At 40.5% G+C, this 17,099-nt stretch overlaps 1 protein-coding gene across 1 annotated transcript in view; it reads right to left on the bottom strand.

Annotated features, from left to right (window-relative positions):
• Positions 1-2,572: 2,572 nt before the first annotated feature.
• Positions 2,573-17,099, bottom strand: part of SCARB2 (scavenger receptor class B member 2) — a 59,204-nt gene continuing 44,677 nt past the window's right edge. Inside the window, exons 8-12 of the mRNA XM_017876564.1 lie at positions 14,096-14,214; positions 12,629-12,702; positions 10,120-10,171; positions 7,126-7,284; positions 2,573-5,589 (exon numbers count right to left, since the gene is read on the bottom strand). Of these exons, the coding sequence (XP_017732053.1) occupies positions 5,551-5,589; positions 7,126-7,284; positions 10,120-10,171; positions 12,629-12,702; positions 14,096-14,214 (443 nt within the window). The 3' untranslated portion in view covers positions 2,573-5,550. The remainder of the gene's footprint in view (positions 5,590-7,125; positions 7,285-10,119; positions 10,172-12,628; positions 12,703-14,095; positions 14,215-17,099) is intronic.

Genomic DNA, 17,099 nt, shown 5'->3' with positions numbered 1-17,099 from the left:
ACCATTGGCACTCCAAATCCAACTGCCTGTTGCTCAGCATCTTGTGTATTCCCCCATTGACGAGACTTCTTCTTCAAGCTTGCCCTATAGAAAGGGAGACTAGGAGGAGGACGTGCTCTTCTGAAACCAAACAGCGTTGTGGGCCTTGGCTCACCTCTCCATGGGATAACATGAGGATGGTGCCTTCTTTTTTCCTGGCCCTGTAAATTTGTATTTCCTCCAATGAAGCTCATTCCTTAGCCCATGCTATGTAGCTTTGTGGATTCACCCTGAAGGGTGGTGTATGACAGCTGATGACCCAGAAGACCCATCTTGCATGCCAATGGAGACCTAGCACAACAGCTCCTAATTGATCTCCCTGCATCCATGTTGATTCTCTTCAATTGTAGTCTTCATCTTGCAGCTAGAATGGGCCTTTCTAAACAGACTTGCCCACCTTCCTCCCACAACCCAATTGAAAACACAATAGCTCCCTATTGGTCTTAAGACATACCAAAATACCCAAATCTTTAATATGGTTTAATGAGACTCAACATGATCGGGCCTCTGCCTTTTTCTCCAACCTTATTTCCCATCATTCATCCCTGTCTGGACTGCGGCCATTTTCTCAGTCACTTGTAGTAAACGCTTTTCCTCTTGCCCTTGAGCATGTCCTGTTCCTTTGTCTGAAAGACCTTGCTTTGCTTAATTAACTCCAGCTCCTAGTCATGTTCCCAAAACATTAAACTCAGTTGAAATTTTACATTTTATCTGTATGATTATTTGGTAACTGTTTTCCACACTAGACCATAAGATCCACAGATCTCTTTTAAACCAGTAGCCTAGTTTATATTCAAAGTGCCTAGCATAAAGTGGGTGCTTAATGAAATTAGTTGAACACATTTTTAGGTATAATGTAGAAAGAAGCCAGGATCCAAATACCACATACTGTATAATCAAATAAAATGTCTGGAGAAGGCAAATCTACAAAGACCGAAAGATGATGGTGGTTGCCAGGGGCTAGGGTTGGCAACACTGAGTGGTTCTAAACTGGCATGAGGAATTTTATTGAGGTTATGGAAATGTTCTAAAACTGCACAACTCAGTAAATTTACTAAAAATCATTGTATTGTACATTTAAAATGGGTGACTTTTATGGTATGTAAATTATACCTCACAAGTGTTCAAAAATAAAAACTTGACTGAATGAAAAAATATAGTTACTGGAAATGGGATCTTTATCTTGTGCTTAATGTGTATACATATTTTTATACTTTGTATTCTATACCACTCATCCTATACTATTTTCTTAGTGCTAATGGATATATGTTTTAACATACCTTATTGCTTAAAAAAATTTTTTTTTCTGGATTTTTCTTACCCCTTGATTTGAAATAATCAGGCTTGGCATGTTACAAAGTTCCAGGTGTCTCTAACTACCTTGAGTAAGAAGAAATAGGTACAAGGAGCTTCCCTGTGACATAAACCAGCTGCAGAGTTAGGATTCCTAGGAGGTATATATCTTAGGGATCAAGTGTCCTTGATACATGACATTTGTAACACTGAGCTAGATATTTTAAGACTTTCCTGGATTTGCTGATTTCAAAAATAAGTTGCAGTATTGGGATGGGAAAGGTTTTAAAGGTAATCTGAAGTTTGGAACTAATAACTTTAGTACCCTAGATAGTACTGTAGTTAAATATCCCTAGAAACAAAACCCTCAGCCCTTTGGGAGGCTAAGGTGGGCAGATTGCTTGAGCCCAGGAGTTCAAGACCAGCCTGGGCAACATGGCAAAACCTTGTCTCAACAAAATATACAAAAATTACCTAGGTGTGGTGGTGCACACCTGTAGTCCCAGCTACTAGGGAGGCTGAGGTAGGATGATCACTTGAGTCCAAGAGGTCGAGGCTGCAGTAAGCCATGATTGCATGACTGCACTCCAGCCTGAGCGACAGAGCAAGACTCTGTCTCAAAAAAAAAAAAAAAAAGAAAAGAAAAGAAAGAAAAGAAAAAAAAAAAAAAAAGAAACCCCAGTGCCTCTCCAATAGCTCTTGGATCCTACTGAGCCTTTTGGGTGGACTTATCTGCATTTTGGTTGGGTGTACCTGGAAACAGACCTAAGATAAGCAGACGTAAGATGTTAGGACAGGTGGATGATTTGGGAAGCAGCATTGAAGGGCTGGGTGATTAAGACAGGGAACAAAGAAACACTAACAGAAAGTAGTTACCACTGTGGGCAACCCTAATTGAGGACCCATGTGGAAAAAGCCTGAGAATTGGTCCTCTGAGGATTGAAACACCTATCAGCTGACTGACTCCTGCCCCATTTAGTTGAGAGTTGCCTTGCGTTATTAACTCCCTGATACTCCTATGGTGCTTCCAGGGCTCTTGAGAAAGACTCAAGACAGAAAAGCAGAGTGTGGGACTCCTTGGAGTGGAACTTGTCAGGCTGATTGTAACTGTCCACTATAACGAAGCTGAAATCAGACGTGGCCCAAGTGTGTGACTCAGGGCTGCCTCTGTCAAGGAACATCTTTCCAGTGAAACTCCATAAACAACAAGACATCCAATGACATATAACTTCTAGTGCAATTTTATACAAAGTGGTTTTTTATTAGTGAAACATTTCATTGCATTAAGGGTAGAAATAAACATGTCAAGAACCGCATGAAGTGAACCAACTGTATGAGCTACATGAAGAGGATTCTGGTCAGTATTCTCGTTAACAGGCACAAGCAATTTAGTGATAATGCCCAGAGGGCCAAGGATACAGACCATCTTTTGCAGAACTCATATCTCAAGCAATTTAAATGAAAAATTAGCCTCCCTTAAGTTAAAAACCCCAATAGGGGTTAGTCGTGTAGTGCTTGTTCCACTTGACCATTAGTGATCTTTCTAGAACATAAGTATCTAGAAATAAAATCTGGTTGTAAAAGCCTGGAGCTAAAAGTGGCAAAGCCCATTTCCTGTCCTGTGCTCAACTCCTAATTTTCCCTGAGAGAAGTGAGTTAAGCTCTCTGTCTTGGTTTCTTCCTAAGTTGAGGATCATGGTACCAGAAGCTTGCATTCTGTAATCATGACAGTGCTTACAATCACAAAGCCTTTGAGGGTCTTTCTAAGATAACCGCCGCAAGAGAATAAGCATGAGAAATAATTTATCTTTAACTTAAAGCCTAATAGGTGCATTCATTCCTCTTAAGCTATAATTTTGACTGTAGTTTGTAGGTCTGTCTCAGACTTTTCAGAAGGATAGTATCAAATGTGATTTTAACCAAGTAACTATTAAGAATCATGACACAGGCCAGGGGCGGTGGCTCACACCTGTAATCCCAGCACTTTGGGAGGCTGAGGCGGGTGGCTAGCAAGGTCAGGACATCGAGACCATCCTGGCCAACATGGTGAAACCCCCCGTCTCCACTAAAAATACAAAATTTAGCTGGGCATGGTGGCACGTGCCTGTAGTCCCAGCTACTTGGGAGGCTGAGGCAGAAGAATTGCTTGAACCCGGGAGGCAGAGGTTGCTGTGAGCCGAGATCACCCCACTGCACTCCAGCCTGGGTGACAGAGTGAGACTGTCTCAAAAAAAAGAATCATGACACAAGTATGGAAGTAATATGTTTTTGGTCTCCCTGCCAGTGTGTAACTCAGTCTAAATGTGTATATCATTAACTGTTATCATTTACAGTATTTAAAATATCCTCACAGATGATTCTATCCTGATAATAGGACTAAGCCAATAAGTATGCACTAGCGTGTCCATTTTATTAGTATGGATAAGTACATGCATAAATAAGACATGCCCAATTATCTAGTTAAATATTTATAAATTCTAAAAATCTAGATATTTAGCATTACTGCAGACCAAATATTTTTGTTAGTTTTTTTACATTTTGGTGAGTTGGAGTATCTAAAGTTTCTATCTTGATTCTATAGAAAAGTTGAGAGTTTAATGAATTGCCTCTTCAAGAGGGGAAACATATCACATCTTGTTTTAGTGTAGAAAAGGAAAATTGTCAGTAAAACAATTTATTACCTCAATACAGGGATAAGAAGCTATGGAAATGAAATCTATATATTTTTTCTTCATTTGCTTACATTGAAATCTAGTTTTAAACAAAAAAAATCCTTTTGAGTGGTTCAGTTGTTAAGAAATTCTGTAAGCACTTTGTCAGCTAAATGCATAGGCTTCTTAATTCAAAATGAATGGTGAACTTTGAGAATCAATGAAAATGCCCTTAAATATGCTTGAATTCTGAACACTGTGACATATGGTGGCTCCCAATTCCCTGCCTTCGGTTATGCTGAAACCAAGAAGTCCTTTGAAAAGTGGTGTCACTGCTTCTGGTCCTAACAGACCTTTCTTTAAAGTACTTTGTGCAATATTTTAAACATCCATCATTCTGTCAGCAAAATGATTGTCACAGGAAGTGTAGGGCACACGTTTTTCTCTTCAGTGAGTGACTGTGAGCTACAAAACACTGGAAAGAACTGAATCTGAGGAAAGAACTTGTAAAAAGAATTTCAAAATTACCAAGAAGGCTTTCCCAGAAGAAATGTCTCTTTAGTCTAATCAGACTTTCTGAAACTTATGTGTAACTTAGGCTGTAGATAAATGGATTTCCCATATTCATAATTTCACAAATAATCACTCAATATTAGATTAATTAATACAGTATCATATTTGGCAAGGGTGACTCAGGAAGAAAAATCAGTTACTCATTACATTCTCTCAGAAGCATCTTTTCACAGCACGATCATTTTGACTAAAAAAATAACAGTTAACTATCCACAAGCATCATAACTAGCATTTAATTCTACTCTACATGAAATATCTGTACTTATCCTCACCAACATTATTTATGCATTCTCTTCGTTCACAAAAGTACAAGTTAAAAATCCTTAGAAGCTTATCACTATCAACTCATGGGTACTGCCCCACCCAACCCTTTTCCCATTTGATTCTACCCAGTATTTTATTGTAGTTGGAAGACTGAGTTTTCCTGGAGGAATTATGAACTGAAGATCAGCATAAAATGTAATATGTTTCAGAAATCAGATGCATTTGAATGATATACTGGATGAAGCTACCATTTTACCCTGGGTCCCGAACTCTTATTTACTTCTGTTTTGCAAGTGAAATGATGGAATACAACATAAAATGGTATATACGCATTTTGAGCACAAAGTTCGGTGAATGAAGCATACTGAATAAAGTTAGACCAAGTAGCATTAACAAGTGATGCAGAGACATTTTATCCACAACAGTGGTCACAAAATTCTGGAGCTACCAGCACCCAACAACAACAAAATAACTATATATGGGTTTATTAAATACTTGCTAGACACATAAAAAAACAATTTCAGAGCCCACATGATTTTATAAAGCTTAATGGCCAGCCATGTCAGCCTGCTCTTTAACCTCTGGCCAGAATGTTCCTATCACTTGCCAGCGCCCTGTCTTTTCCCTTCTTTCAACAGGCAACAAGCCTGCGAGGAGGTGGAGGGTTTCCCCGTGTCATGGTCCAGGTCAGGACAGCTCACATGGTTTCTTCACCAAGCAAAGGCAATGTTTAGGTTCGAATGAGGGGTGCTCTTTCATCTGCTGTTCCCTGAGACACAGAAGAGAGAAGACAAAGAAGTTAGGTGTTCATGTCAGAAACTTCTCCCCAGTGTGAAAAGTTTGGGTGAGGAGTGGGGGCATGGAAGGAGGAGAGACCTACAGGAAGGTGGCTCATCCCCCTTACCTCCCCTCTCGGACTGCTGCTTGTTCTTGAAGATTCAGGCCTAACCTTTTCAGGAGGCCTTTTCTGACCACTCTCACCCTCAATACCAGAGCAGTACCCTTCTCTGTGCTGATCTGGATTATGAAACTTAGACTCTATGGAATTTGCCTGCTTCCTGGTTTGAAAGCTACTAAGGAGTAGTGTCTCAGAGATAGTAGTTCTCAATAATTGCTTGCTTGTTGAATATATGAGGAAGGTTAATTGTAGGAGCAGTAATTAACATTTCCATGAGGTTTCACTTGTGCTTAAGACAATTTCAGTGACTGCACAAAGTCAGACTGGAAGATCCACACATAGAAATGGCAAAGTAGTTTGCCTCACAGCTAATTCAGGCTAAAGTGACTGGCATGGGATAAGAGAAATAATGGAAGAATATGGAAGTCAGGGAAATTCAGCTAATTTTACTCAGATGGTTTCACTTATTTATTTTCTACTTCACATTTGCCTCGGACACTTAGTTGAGGAAACTGGAGGAAAAAAAGGCCTCTGTTGTAAAAAAGGGAGTTGCAGAAAATTTAAGAAGGGCTTCTACAGAAAAGGCTCATTGGAGGTATTCAGGTTCCTGGTTGGGCTGCTGGTCACTTGGAGAGGCCAACCCAAGGAAAGTATGCCCATGTTCCAATCATTTATTATGCAGTGATACCTAAATCATAGGTATCTTCGGATACATCAGGGATTCTTTCCAAGCAGGGCCCTGGCCGCCTTGCTGTATAATCTTGGAGCTGTTTTATCATATTTAATAATACTTAATCCTTTATTGAGCTCTTACTATATGCTAACACTGGGCCAAGTCCTTTATGTCTACTATATCATCTAATCCTCATGAAAAACTCATAAGGGAGGCTTTTATTATCCCATTTTACAGATGAAGAAATTGAAGCACAGTTTCTAGGGTCGTATAGCTGTTAAGTGGCAGAACTGGGATTTGAACTCAGGCAGTCTGACACCAAAGATCAGATGTGTAACTGTTACATATTCTTCCTTTTCTTTCAGGTTATTGTTTTCAAAGACGTAAAGTTAACTCCCAGGGGATATATCCAAAGAGATTCTATTCCCCAAATACTAGATGGTACATTCTATCCCTCCACCTTCTTTGACATACTTCCTTTGCTTCCCATTTGGTCCAACAGGTAAAATAAGAATGAAATCACTATGCCCAGCACAAAAATCCAGAATTCCATCCTAATAAGCCAGCTGACTCCCATTTGGTCCAACAGTAAAATAAGAATGAAATCACTATGCCCAGCACAAAATCCCAGAATTCATCCTAATAAGCCAGCTGACAGCCCTTCAGTGAAGTACAGTTGAATTCCTCAGGTAAAGTTATCCAATAAGGAAGAAGTTCCTTCAGCCAGTTCTCACCTCATCCATGGATCCCTGTCCTTTGCATGCAAGCCAGGTAAAAACCAAACCGAAGAACACACCCAGTGCCATGATGATGTAGGGTATGTTGGTGATAATCAAAGTAGTGTTAATCACAGACTTCAGTCGACTCGCCGTCTCTCTATCAATGAGAACACTCTGGAGAGGCAAGAAAATAGTATTCCCTTGATGACTAAACATCCAGTGTGTAACCTTTTTTTGCTATATCTTTCCTTTATTTAATACAATTTGGGAATCTCCTCCTGTTAGCAAACCAAATATACTGAAAATCCATTTATAAGTCAGAGTAATCAGAAGGGACATTTATTCATTAATATCTTGCCTTCTCCTGAAGACATCTTTTACTCTTAAAAAAGATTGGAAAAGGAAGTAAAACATATTCAGAAATACTGAGACAGTATCATCTTTTGTTTTATGTCAGATAATTCCAATTCATCCTTAAAAATAAGCTCAGCATCACTTCCTTCCAAAAGTTTTCTCTGGCTACCTCAGGCCTAGTCAAAGGCCTCTTCCCTAAGTTCCCTCTACCTCCATCATTGTCCTTACACTCTGCATTGTAACTGTTTGTCTTGCAATGACTGTGAAGACACTGAAGGCAAGACTTAACCTCAGTCACCTCCACACTGGGTATAGCACCCAGCACACAGTAGGTGCTTGATTAATGCTGGCTGGTTAAATGAATAAATAAATGAAACACTCCAAAAATGGTATGTGGAAAGTATAATTTCTTTCTTGGTTACATCTATAATAATCAGGACCACAGCCCTCTACAGAAAGTGCTCAGCGAAGTTGTGGGCTAACCAGAATTCCAGAGACTGTTGACAGTAGGAAATGTACTAGAATAACACTTAGTGTATGCAGAGCAGAGGAATTACCACCTAGTGTAATGAGTGAGGTATCTGAAGAGCTTATTAATTCCATAGAAATTATGAGCAACAATTCTGGCCTAGTTTATGCTTAATTTGCATTGGAGGCCTGGCATAGTTGCACACGCCTGTAATCCCAGCACTTTGGGGAGGCCAAGGGAAGCAGATTGCTTGAGCTCAAGAGTTTGAGACCAGCCCGAGCAATGTGGTGAAACCACCTCTCTACAAAAATACAAAAATTAGCCGGGGCTGGGCATGGTGGCTCATGCCTGTAATCCCAGCACTTTGGGAGGCCGAGGTGGGCAGATCACTTGAGGTCATGAGTTTCAACACGATGAAACCTCATCACTGCTAAAAATACAAAACTTAGCCAGGTGTGGTGGTGGGCACCTTAGTCCCAGCTACTTGGGAGGCTGAGGCATGAGAATCGCTTGAACCCAGGAGGCAGAGGTTGCAGTGAGCTGAGATTGGGCCACTGCACTCCAGCCTGGGTAACAGAGCTAGACTCCATCTCAGGGGAAAAAAAAATTTAGCCAGGCCTGGTGGCAGACACCTGTAGTTCCAGCTACTTGGAAGGCAGAGGTGGGAGGATCACTTGAGCCCAGGAAGTGGAGGCTGCAAGCGCCGAAATTGCACCACTGCACAGGGTGTGAGACCCTGTCTCAAAAAAAAAAAAAAAAAAAAAAAAAAATTTTTTTTTTGGACTGAGTCAGTAGATTGGGTTCTAAGACAGTTTTTCCAATAACTGGCTAGAGTTTCCTCCTCGGTGAAAAGGTGGTGTGGCAACAGTCTCCAAGGTCACTTCCAGGTCTAATATTTTATTTTTCTAGAGAAGAGAATAATCAAGCTGTTCCTAGGAGGCAGCAAAAATACAAGGTTCCACTCCACACACCTGGACTTAATCTAGTCTTTCACAAAAAAGCAAAGTAGAAGTTGGGGGTGGAGGGACTTCAAATATGCCACTACTTAACAGAAATGGGCAGAAAAGCATCCTTCTGCATTTTCAAAAAGACCTACTTTCATGCCCCTGCCCACAAACAGGCATGGATAATCCAGGAGCAATTGCAAAGAGATCCTATAAATTGGTAAATATTGCCTGAATTTTTCCTATGAAACAATAAAAACCTCATCTTAGAATTGTCATCACAAACCCTTAAACGTTTGTAAATGTGAATACCAATATAATGCTAAATGAAGAAAAAAAGATATAAAATTGTATCTATCGTATGATTTCAGCTATGTAATAGCAAGAACATGAAAATATCAGGAGTTGACATCTGAACTGCACCTATCTCTGAGAGAGCGGGACTTATCAGTAATTTACTTTTTAAATCAATTTTTTAAAAAATGTCTAAGAGTTCTATAAAGAGCACACGTTTTATAAAATGTAAACCATTAGATTACCTTTTAAAGTTGTTATTGGAAAAAATTGTACAACACATTGAGTAAAATAAAATAAAAACAATATTATCAGGCTGACACAGATTTTGTGAATAGTGATTTTAATTTTTCTTTTCTTGCTAATCTCTGTTATTCGATATTCTACAAACAGCAAGTATTTTAGGAAACAGAAAACAATAAAAGTAGAAATTTGCCAGTCAATAATTTATTGAAGAAAAAAACCTGCGCTTTTTTCCTCAAGCTGGGTGGAAGCAGGAGAAACTGAGGAGATATAACTACAGTAAACGTGATACGTGATTCAGAAAAGAATTTATCACAGGTGTCTTAAACCAGCATGGTTTCAAAGGAGGAGGAGACAAAGGTCTAGCTGGCATCTATCTGAGTGTGAACTATTTCCCTGCTTCAACAATGTCTGCCAATGGCTCATTTTCCTGTTTTTGTTTCTTACATGAGCAGCTCCCCAAAAGGGAGTTTTGCCCAAATAGTGTTCTTGAGAAGGAAAATTTCTTTCTGTCATTTCTCCAAATCAGCTCTCAGACACAGGTAGATTCATGTGAATATTTAAGTGACATTTTCAGAGGAATAACAGGTTTTAAAAATCTTTTGCCCTTTTGTCATAACTTACACATAACTACAACAATAGACATCATAATGGATTTTTTCTGAGTCTGAAAACACCCGTGGCTCCCTCTGTCTCAGGACTTACCTCATTGAGGTACATCACTGGGAAAACCATGGTTCTAATGTCTCCCGTTTCACTACAAAGATAAAGGATGAGATTGTTTCAGAGACATCCTCATCACAATGGCACACTTTCCTAGACAGACACATTTATATGAAGATTCCAGTACACTTATTTCTTTTTTTCTTTTTTTTTTTTGAGGCGGAGTCTCGCTCTGTCGCCCGGACTGGAGTACAGTGGCCAGATCTCAGCTCACTGCAAGCTCCGCCTCCCGGGTTTACGCCATTCTCCTGCCTCAGCCTCCCGAGTAGCTGGGACTACAGGCGCCCGCCACCTCGCCCGGCTAGTTTTTTGTATTTTAGTAGAGACGGGGTTTCACCGTGTTAGCCAGGATGGTCTCGATCTCCTGACCTCGTGATCCACCCGTCTCGGCCTCCCAAAGTGCTGGGATTACAGGCTTGAGCCACCGCGCCCGGCCCACTTATTTCTTAAATTACCCAGAATTTACTGATTTCTTAGTTATCTTTGCAAACATATACACCACATTAGATTCCAGTCTGTCTAGCAATTCAAGTGCTGTAAGTTTATCAAAACACAAGATACTGAAGGCAGATTCCTTAAAATGATTACTATTTCCTTAGAGTCATCAGAGAAGGCTCCAGTTGACAGAACAAAGCTGTCACTCCTCGGAGTGTTTTGTAACTAGGCCACTGAAGTACCATCTTTGCAACAAGAGCCAACAAGAGCACGTACCACATGCCAGCTCTGTGCCAGGTGTTTTTGGGATATTATCTCACTCAATTCCTACAGTAGTAACATGCAGTAGGTATTACTGTCCTAGGTTTACAGATGAGAAAATTCTGACTCAGAGAGGCTACACAATTTGCCTAGGATCACTACAAGTAAGTGATGGAGCCAGAAATGTAATTCCACTTTGATTCTAAGGTTCCAGCTCTTAACTACTAAATTATCCTGCCTCAGAAATACACACACAGATGACAAAATGCATTCTTGTAAACCACATCTACTTCTTAGAAAAAGCCATGACACCTGGGATTAAATCTGGCAAATTCAATGAGGTAAACAAGTCAAGTTTTATAGATAGATAATTATGCAGAGTTTTGCATCCTGTTTATTTCATTCAACTTTATATCATAATTTTCTTGTATCTAAAAAATTCCCATTGAAAAATCTGAGCAGGAGATTATACTTTGGAATCCAAATTAAGTTGCAGCATGGGGAGGTAAGGCTAGACTCAAGAGATTATAACTATACAAATGAGAGCTATGGTTGGCCCCAAGTGGGACCAGTGGGAACAGAGAGAGGGGAAGAGGAAGAAACTCTGTCTCAAGTCTCTGAGTGATAGAGTTTGGATACTTTTTCCCCCAAATCTCAGGGTGAAATGTAATCCCCAGTGTTGGAGGTGGGGCTTGGTGGGCAGTGGTTGGATCATGGCGGTGGATTTCTCATGAATGGTTTAGCACAATTCCCTTGGGGCTGTCCTTGTGATAGTGAGTTCTCATGGGATCTGGTATTTAAAAGTGTGTGGCACCTCCCCTCCTCTCTCTCTTGCTCCTGCTCACCCCATGTGATGTACTTTGTTCCTGCTTCATCTTCTGTCATGAGCAAAAGCTCCCTGAGGCATCCCTAGACATTGAGCAGATGCCAGCACCATGCTTCCTGTACAGCCTACGGAACTGTGAGCCAATTAAATCTCTATAAATTAACCAATCTCAGGTCTTTCTTTCCTTCCTTCCTTTCCTTCCCCCCCTTCCTTCCCTCCCTCCCTCCCTCTCTCTCTCTCTTTCTTTTTTTTTTTCTGAGACAGAGTCTTGCTCCGTCACCAGACTGGAGTGCAGTGGCACTATCTCAGCTCACTGCAACCTCCGATTCCCTGGTTCAAGCGATTCTCCTGCCTCAGCCTCTCAAATAGCTCGGATTACAGGCGCCCACCACCACGCCCAGCTAATTTTTGAATTTTTAGTAGAGACAGGGTTTCACCATGTTGGCCAGAATGGTCTCGATCTCCTGACCTCGTGATCCACCCGCCTTGGCCTCCTAAAGTGCTGGGATTACAGGCGTGAGCCACTGCGCCCAGCCAGGTATTTCTTTATAGCAACACAAGAACAGCCTAATACACCAAGAGAGTCAAGGTGCATGAGAGAAAGGCTTAGTGAGGTGGATAAAAGTTGACTAGATAGTAAGGCTGTGTGGCCTCTAGCAAGTTACCTAAACGCTCTGCTTCTGTTTCCTCATCTGTAAAATGGGGATAATACAAGGTTATATGTGAATCTACATAAGGTGCTAAGAATAATACCTGATCCATGGGAAGCACTCTGTAAGTGTATGATTAAATACAACAAGTAAATTCCAAGACCAAGGCACCCATGAAAATGCTGATCCTGCCCTATCCCTGAAGGGCAGGGGTGAGCAGACTTAGGTGAAGTGGGCTGTACTCCTCCTGCCATCAACCCCACCAGAAGGGCAATGGAGCAAAACTGCTGTCTCCTCCATAGAAAGAAGCAAAACTTACACAAAGTCATCTAATTTTTTGACATAAATGTTGATTTGGAACCTCTTGGCTGCTTTTAGGATTATTCCAGTCAACTGCAAATCAGAGAAGTGAAAAGGAAACATTAGGATTTATTAAACTGCAAACAACTTTTTCAATAGAGCACCATTTCTGTGTAGTCCTGATTAACAAGGTGACCATTACCATGTGTGACAGGCAGAGTGGAAACAAGTAAAAGTGATCCCCAGAACAGAATGAGAACCATGTATTAGGTGGCTGGTACACCAATGTGTCTCAAACATGAGTATGAATGTGGGTCCTTGGGAATCCTGTTAAAACGTAGGCTCAGATTCAGTAGACTGGCCATTTCTAACAAGCTCCCAGGATGCTGCCACTCTGAGTAGCACAGCCTTAGAAGGACTCCAACAGGAAGGAGACCCAAAAGATAGCCTGTCACGTCTGGATTTCCAGGCAGTTGTCCAGAGAGCTAAGCAGAGGGTGGTGGTCACTGCCAGAGAGTGGCATCCAAGTATAGGGCCCACCTAGCACAGCCACGGGGGACAACTGCAGCACTTGTCTTCCTTAGGGCAGCTCCATCTTTGCACTAAGGTTATAAGACTGCATTCATCCCTTGGTGACAAGCACTGCTAACAGTTTGGCTGATCCAAGGGAACTGATCAGCTGATGGCTAAGAGAGAAAAAGGAGAAAACCATACACGATCTTATTCACCAGAGCATAAGATCAATGGTTTCTCAGACACAAATGCAATGTGTGTAGCTAAGAGTGTGAAGTACCCATAAAATACTGTGCTAAAAGAATGTTCTTGCTTTTTTTTTTCATTGGTCCATAATGTTCAAATTCCAAAATGAAGACATGGTTAGCATGGTTTTGTTTTCTCCTCTATGAATACAGGATTAAATGTGTATTATACACACACACACACACACACACACACACACACACACATGTCTCCTCTATGTATATCTGATACCTTTATAATTAATAAGATAATAAACTCTCAAATAACCTGCAGAAAGAAGTTTGCCAAAAGTGCCTGAGGTTAATATACATATTCATATTTCAACCAAAATACTCCTGGCAGTGGGGAAGCAAAGGGACATCTTTAACTTTTTTGATCTGTGTCCCAAGGGGAGAAATAAATATATGTTGAGGTCCAAGGCTAGCAACAGAAGATTGACCGGGTTACATGGGTCCGATCTCAGTAGTTTCCAATAACTGAGTTTTCACTGTTGCTTTTTGTTAAAGGCAGGTTTGCTTGTATTTCTGCTATTCAATCCACACAATTCAGCCTTCTAATTACAGGGCTAGGAGACAATGCCTCCACCAGCACTAAACTGAATTTCTCCCACTTGAATATGTATATGAAAGTAAGGATGTTTTTAAAGAAGGCTCAGGACTAAACTGGTGAACACTGTATAGACAGAATAAAACATAGGCTCTTTTACCAGGAGGAAGTATGTACTCACAGGATTAATGTCCACAAATGTCTCATGGTCTTCCTTATTTGGGTGCATGCCTTCTATGGCAGAAACAAACCTCTCATCTGCTTGGTAAAAGTGTGGGAAAGACATAATGATGGGTGCACCTGCGTTTGAAGGAAAACAGAAATGAATGATGCTGTTCTTAAAATCTAAGCTGAATATAAAAGTTCCTGGCCACAGCCTGGTTCCTAAAGAAAAATTAAAAAGCTACATATAAATTAACTTGGGCAGGCTAAAACACCATTCTTTACCTCCTAGTTCAGGATTTATACTTCATTTTCTGACATCTCATTTACCCCCAATTTTCATTCCTCATTATATACTGAAGTTCAGGCTGAATTATTTATTCTTCAACATATATTTACAGAAGTTAAAGTATAAGTGCTTCATATACATTATTTTAATTAATGCTCCCAACAGCCCAATGAAGTTAGAACTATTAGCCTCACTTTGCATTTGAAGAAAGTGAGATTCACAAAAGTTACAAAATTTACCCAGGGACAGCTAGCCATCAGGTTATGAAGGCAGAATACTAAGTGAATGAGGGGTATTGTACCTCAAAGCACTAGTTTCAACTACAATTCTCTAGGAGTAAGTGGGCTTTTTATTTCTTGCTATTTCTAAAATTTAAAAAAAAATTGTGGTGGTTTTTTTGTTTTTTGTTTTTTACCAAAGATAGGCACGATCTCAGCTCACTGCAACCTCTGCCTCCCGGGTTCAAGTGATTCTCCTGCCTCAGCCTCCCAAGTAGCTGGGATTACAGGCACGCGCCACCACACCCAGATAATTTTTTTGTATTTTTAGTAGAGACAGTGTTTCACCATGTTGGCCAGGCTGGTCTCAAACTCCTTACCTCAAGTGATCTGCCCACCTCAGCCTTCCAAAGTGCTGAGATTACAGGCTCGAGCCACCACACCTGGCTTATATAATTTTTTAAGAGTTAGCCTGGCTGTGCTATACACCCAGCCTCTAACCAGATCACAAAGATTCTGGGTTTTTTCCCTCTCCTATTCATTTTGAGAACCAAATAAGTGTTTATGTAAATTTAATGTTTTATATATATATATATATATATATAAATACATAGAACCAAATAGGGAAACAAGGTACTAAGGAAACCTATTCTAGATCTGGCTATTGAAAAGAAGAGAGGGACCCAGTAATTGCTGCCAGGGCAATATATTTTTGGAGAAAGGAGCTTATCGGCAAGTTATTTACATTTGCTTACATATCCACCAGCCCATGGCTCAAGGAACACATCACACATCTCTCACATGCACATGCATTTTGCTGTTTACTGCTGAACAGTTCCACAAAGCCATGACTTCCTTCTTTGTGACCTATAATGACCTCGAAAATGTATTTTTAAAATCTGTTGAGGGCTTAATAAGGACTACTGTCCTGAGTGTTTTATATATATTATTTCTAACTCTCACACAACCTCAAGAAGCTATAATCACCTCCATTTTATTAATGAGAAAACTGATGTCTGGAACCCTCCTTAATAAACTTTGGCCAATTTGCCAACAAATAGAAGAGGATTCAAACCCAGATCTGCCTGACTCCAGAACACTCACTCATCCTGCTATCCAAAATGTTTCCCTGGAGAATTCAAAACACTGGAGGATAATCCTGGAGAGTTTCACTGCAGTCCCAATTTGGGAATACACAACAGGGAAGAGGAAAGGATTGTAGCAAGAAGTTTAAATGTGTAAAGTAGAGTATTTCTGTTGATTCTGGCATCAGCTTCTTGACGAAACAGAATTTAATAAAGACAGCAAGAGAAAATATATCTACATTTTTGCTTTGAGCCAGATGCACACCAGATGAGGGGGCAGCAGGGACACTGTTTCAGGACTATTCACCAGTAAGGCAATGGGGGAGATCACAACCAGGAACTTGTCCCCATGCACCCTTGGTCTTTATCTCCAGGTAAAGGGCACCATGTTCCCTCGCACAATGGTCCCCAAATACCTAGATGCCATCTTTATGGAAATCACTTGTTAAAAGTGTAGATTCTGGGGCCCTGGTATGTTCAACATGGGACCCTAGGACATATGTGTGTGTGTGTGCATGCTTGTGCACGTGTGTGTGTATACCTATATATATACTATATACATATCTAGTATATTAAAATATAGCAAATATATGTATATGCAGATATATGCATATTTATAAAACTATATATAATTTATTAATATATTCATATATTAGCAAATATATTAACATATACATACATAAATATATATATACACACGTGGCTGTTAAACCTAGTCTTCAAGATGAAGAAAATACTTTTGTCAGTTGTATATTATATATATACACTATATAATATATACACACAATATAATATATACATGATATATAATACATATGTAATATATATATAACACATATATTATATATATACATAAATTTTTTTTTGATACAGGGTCTCACTCTGTTGCCCAGGCTGGAGTGCAATGTTGCAATCATAGCTCACTGCAGCCTTGAATTCCTGGGCTCAAGCGATCCTCCAGCCTCAGCCTCCTGAGTACCTGGGACTACAGGTGTATGCTGAGCTATGACCAGCTAATTTTATTTTATTTTATTTTATTTATTTTTTATTTTTTTGAGACGGAGTCTCGCTCTGTCACCCAAGCTGGAGTGCACTGGCCAGATCTCAGCTCACTGCAAGCTCCGCCTCCCGGGTTCATGCCATTCTCCTGCCTCAGCCTCCCGAGTAGCTGGGACTACAGGCGCCCGCCACCTCGCCCGGCTAGTTTTTTGTATTTTTTAGTAGAGACAGGGTTTCACCGTGTTAGCCAGGATGGTCTCGATCTCCTGACCTTGTGATCCGCCCACCTCGGCCTCCCAAAGTGCTGGGATGACAGGCTTGAGCCACCGCGCCCGGTCGACCAGCTAATTTTTAAATTTTTTGTTCAGATGGGGTCTCCCTGTTGCCCAGCAGGTCTAAACTCCTGGCCTCAAGTGAGCCTCCTGCTTCAGC

Source organism: Rhinopithecus bieti, unplaced genomic scaffold, assembly GCF_001698545.2.
Source record: "Rhinopithecus bieti isolate Rb0 unplaced genomic scaffold, ASM169854v2 scaffold_8675, whole genome shotgun sequence".
In the NCBI taxonomy this organism is placed as follows: domain Eukaryota; kingdom Metazoa; phylum Chordata; class Mammalia; order Primates; family Cercopithecidae; genus Rhinopithecus; species Rhinopithecus bieti.
The sequence above is the reverse complement of the archived record's forward strand: the minus strand, read 5'-3'. Positions and strand labels throughout refer to the sequence as shown.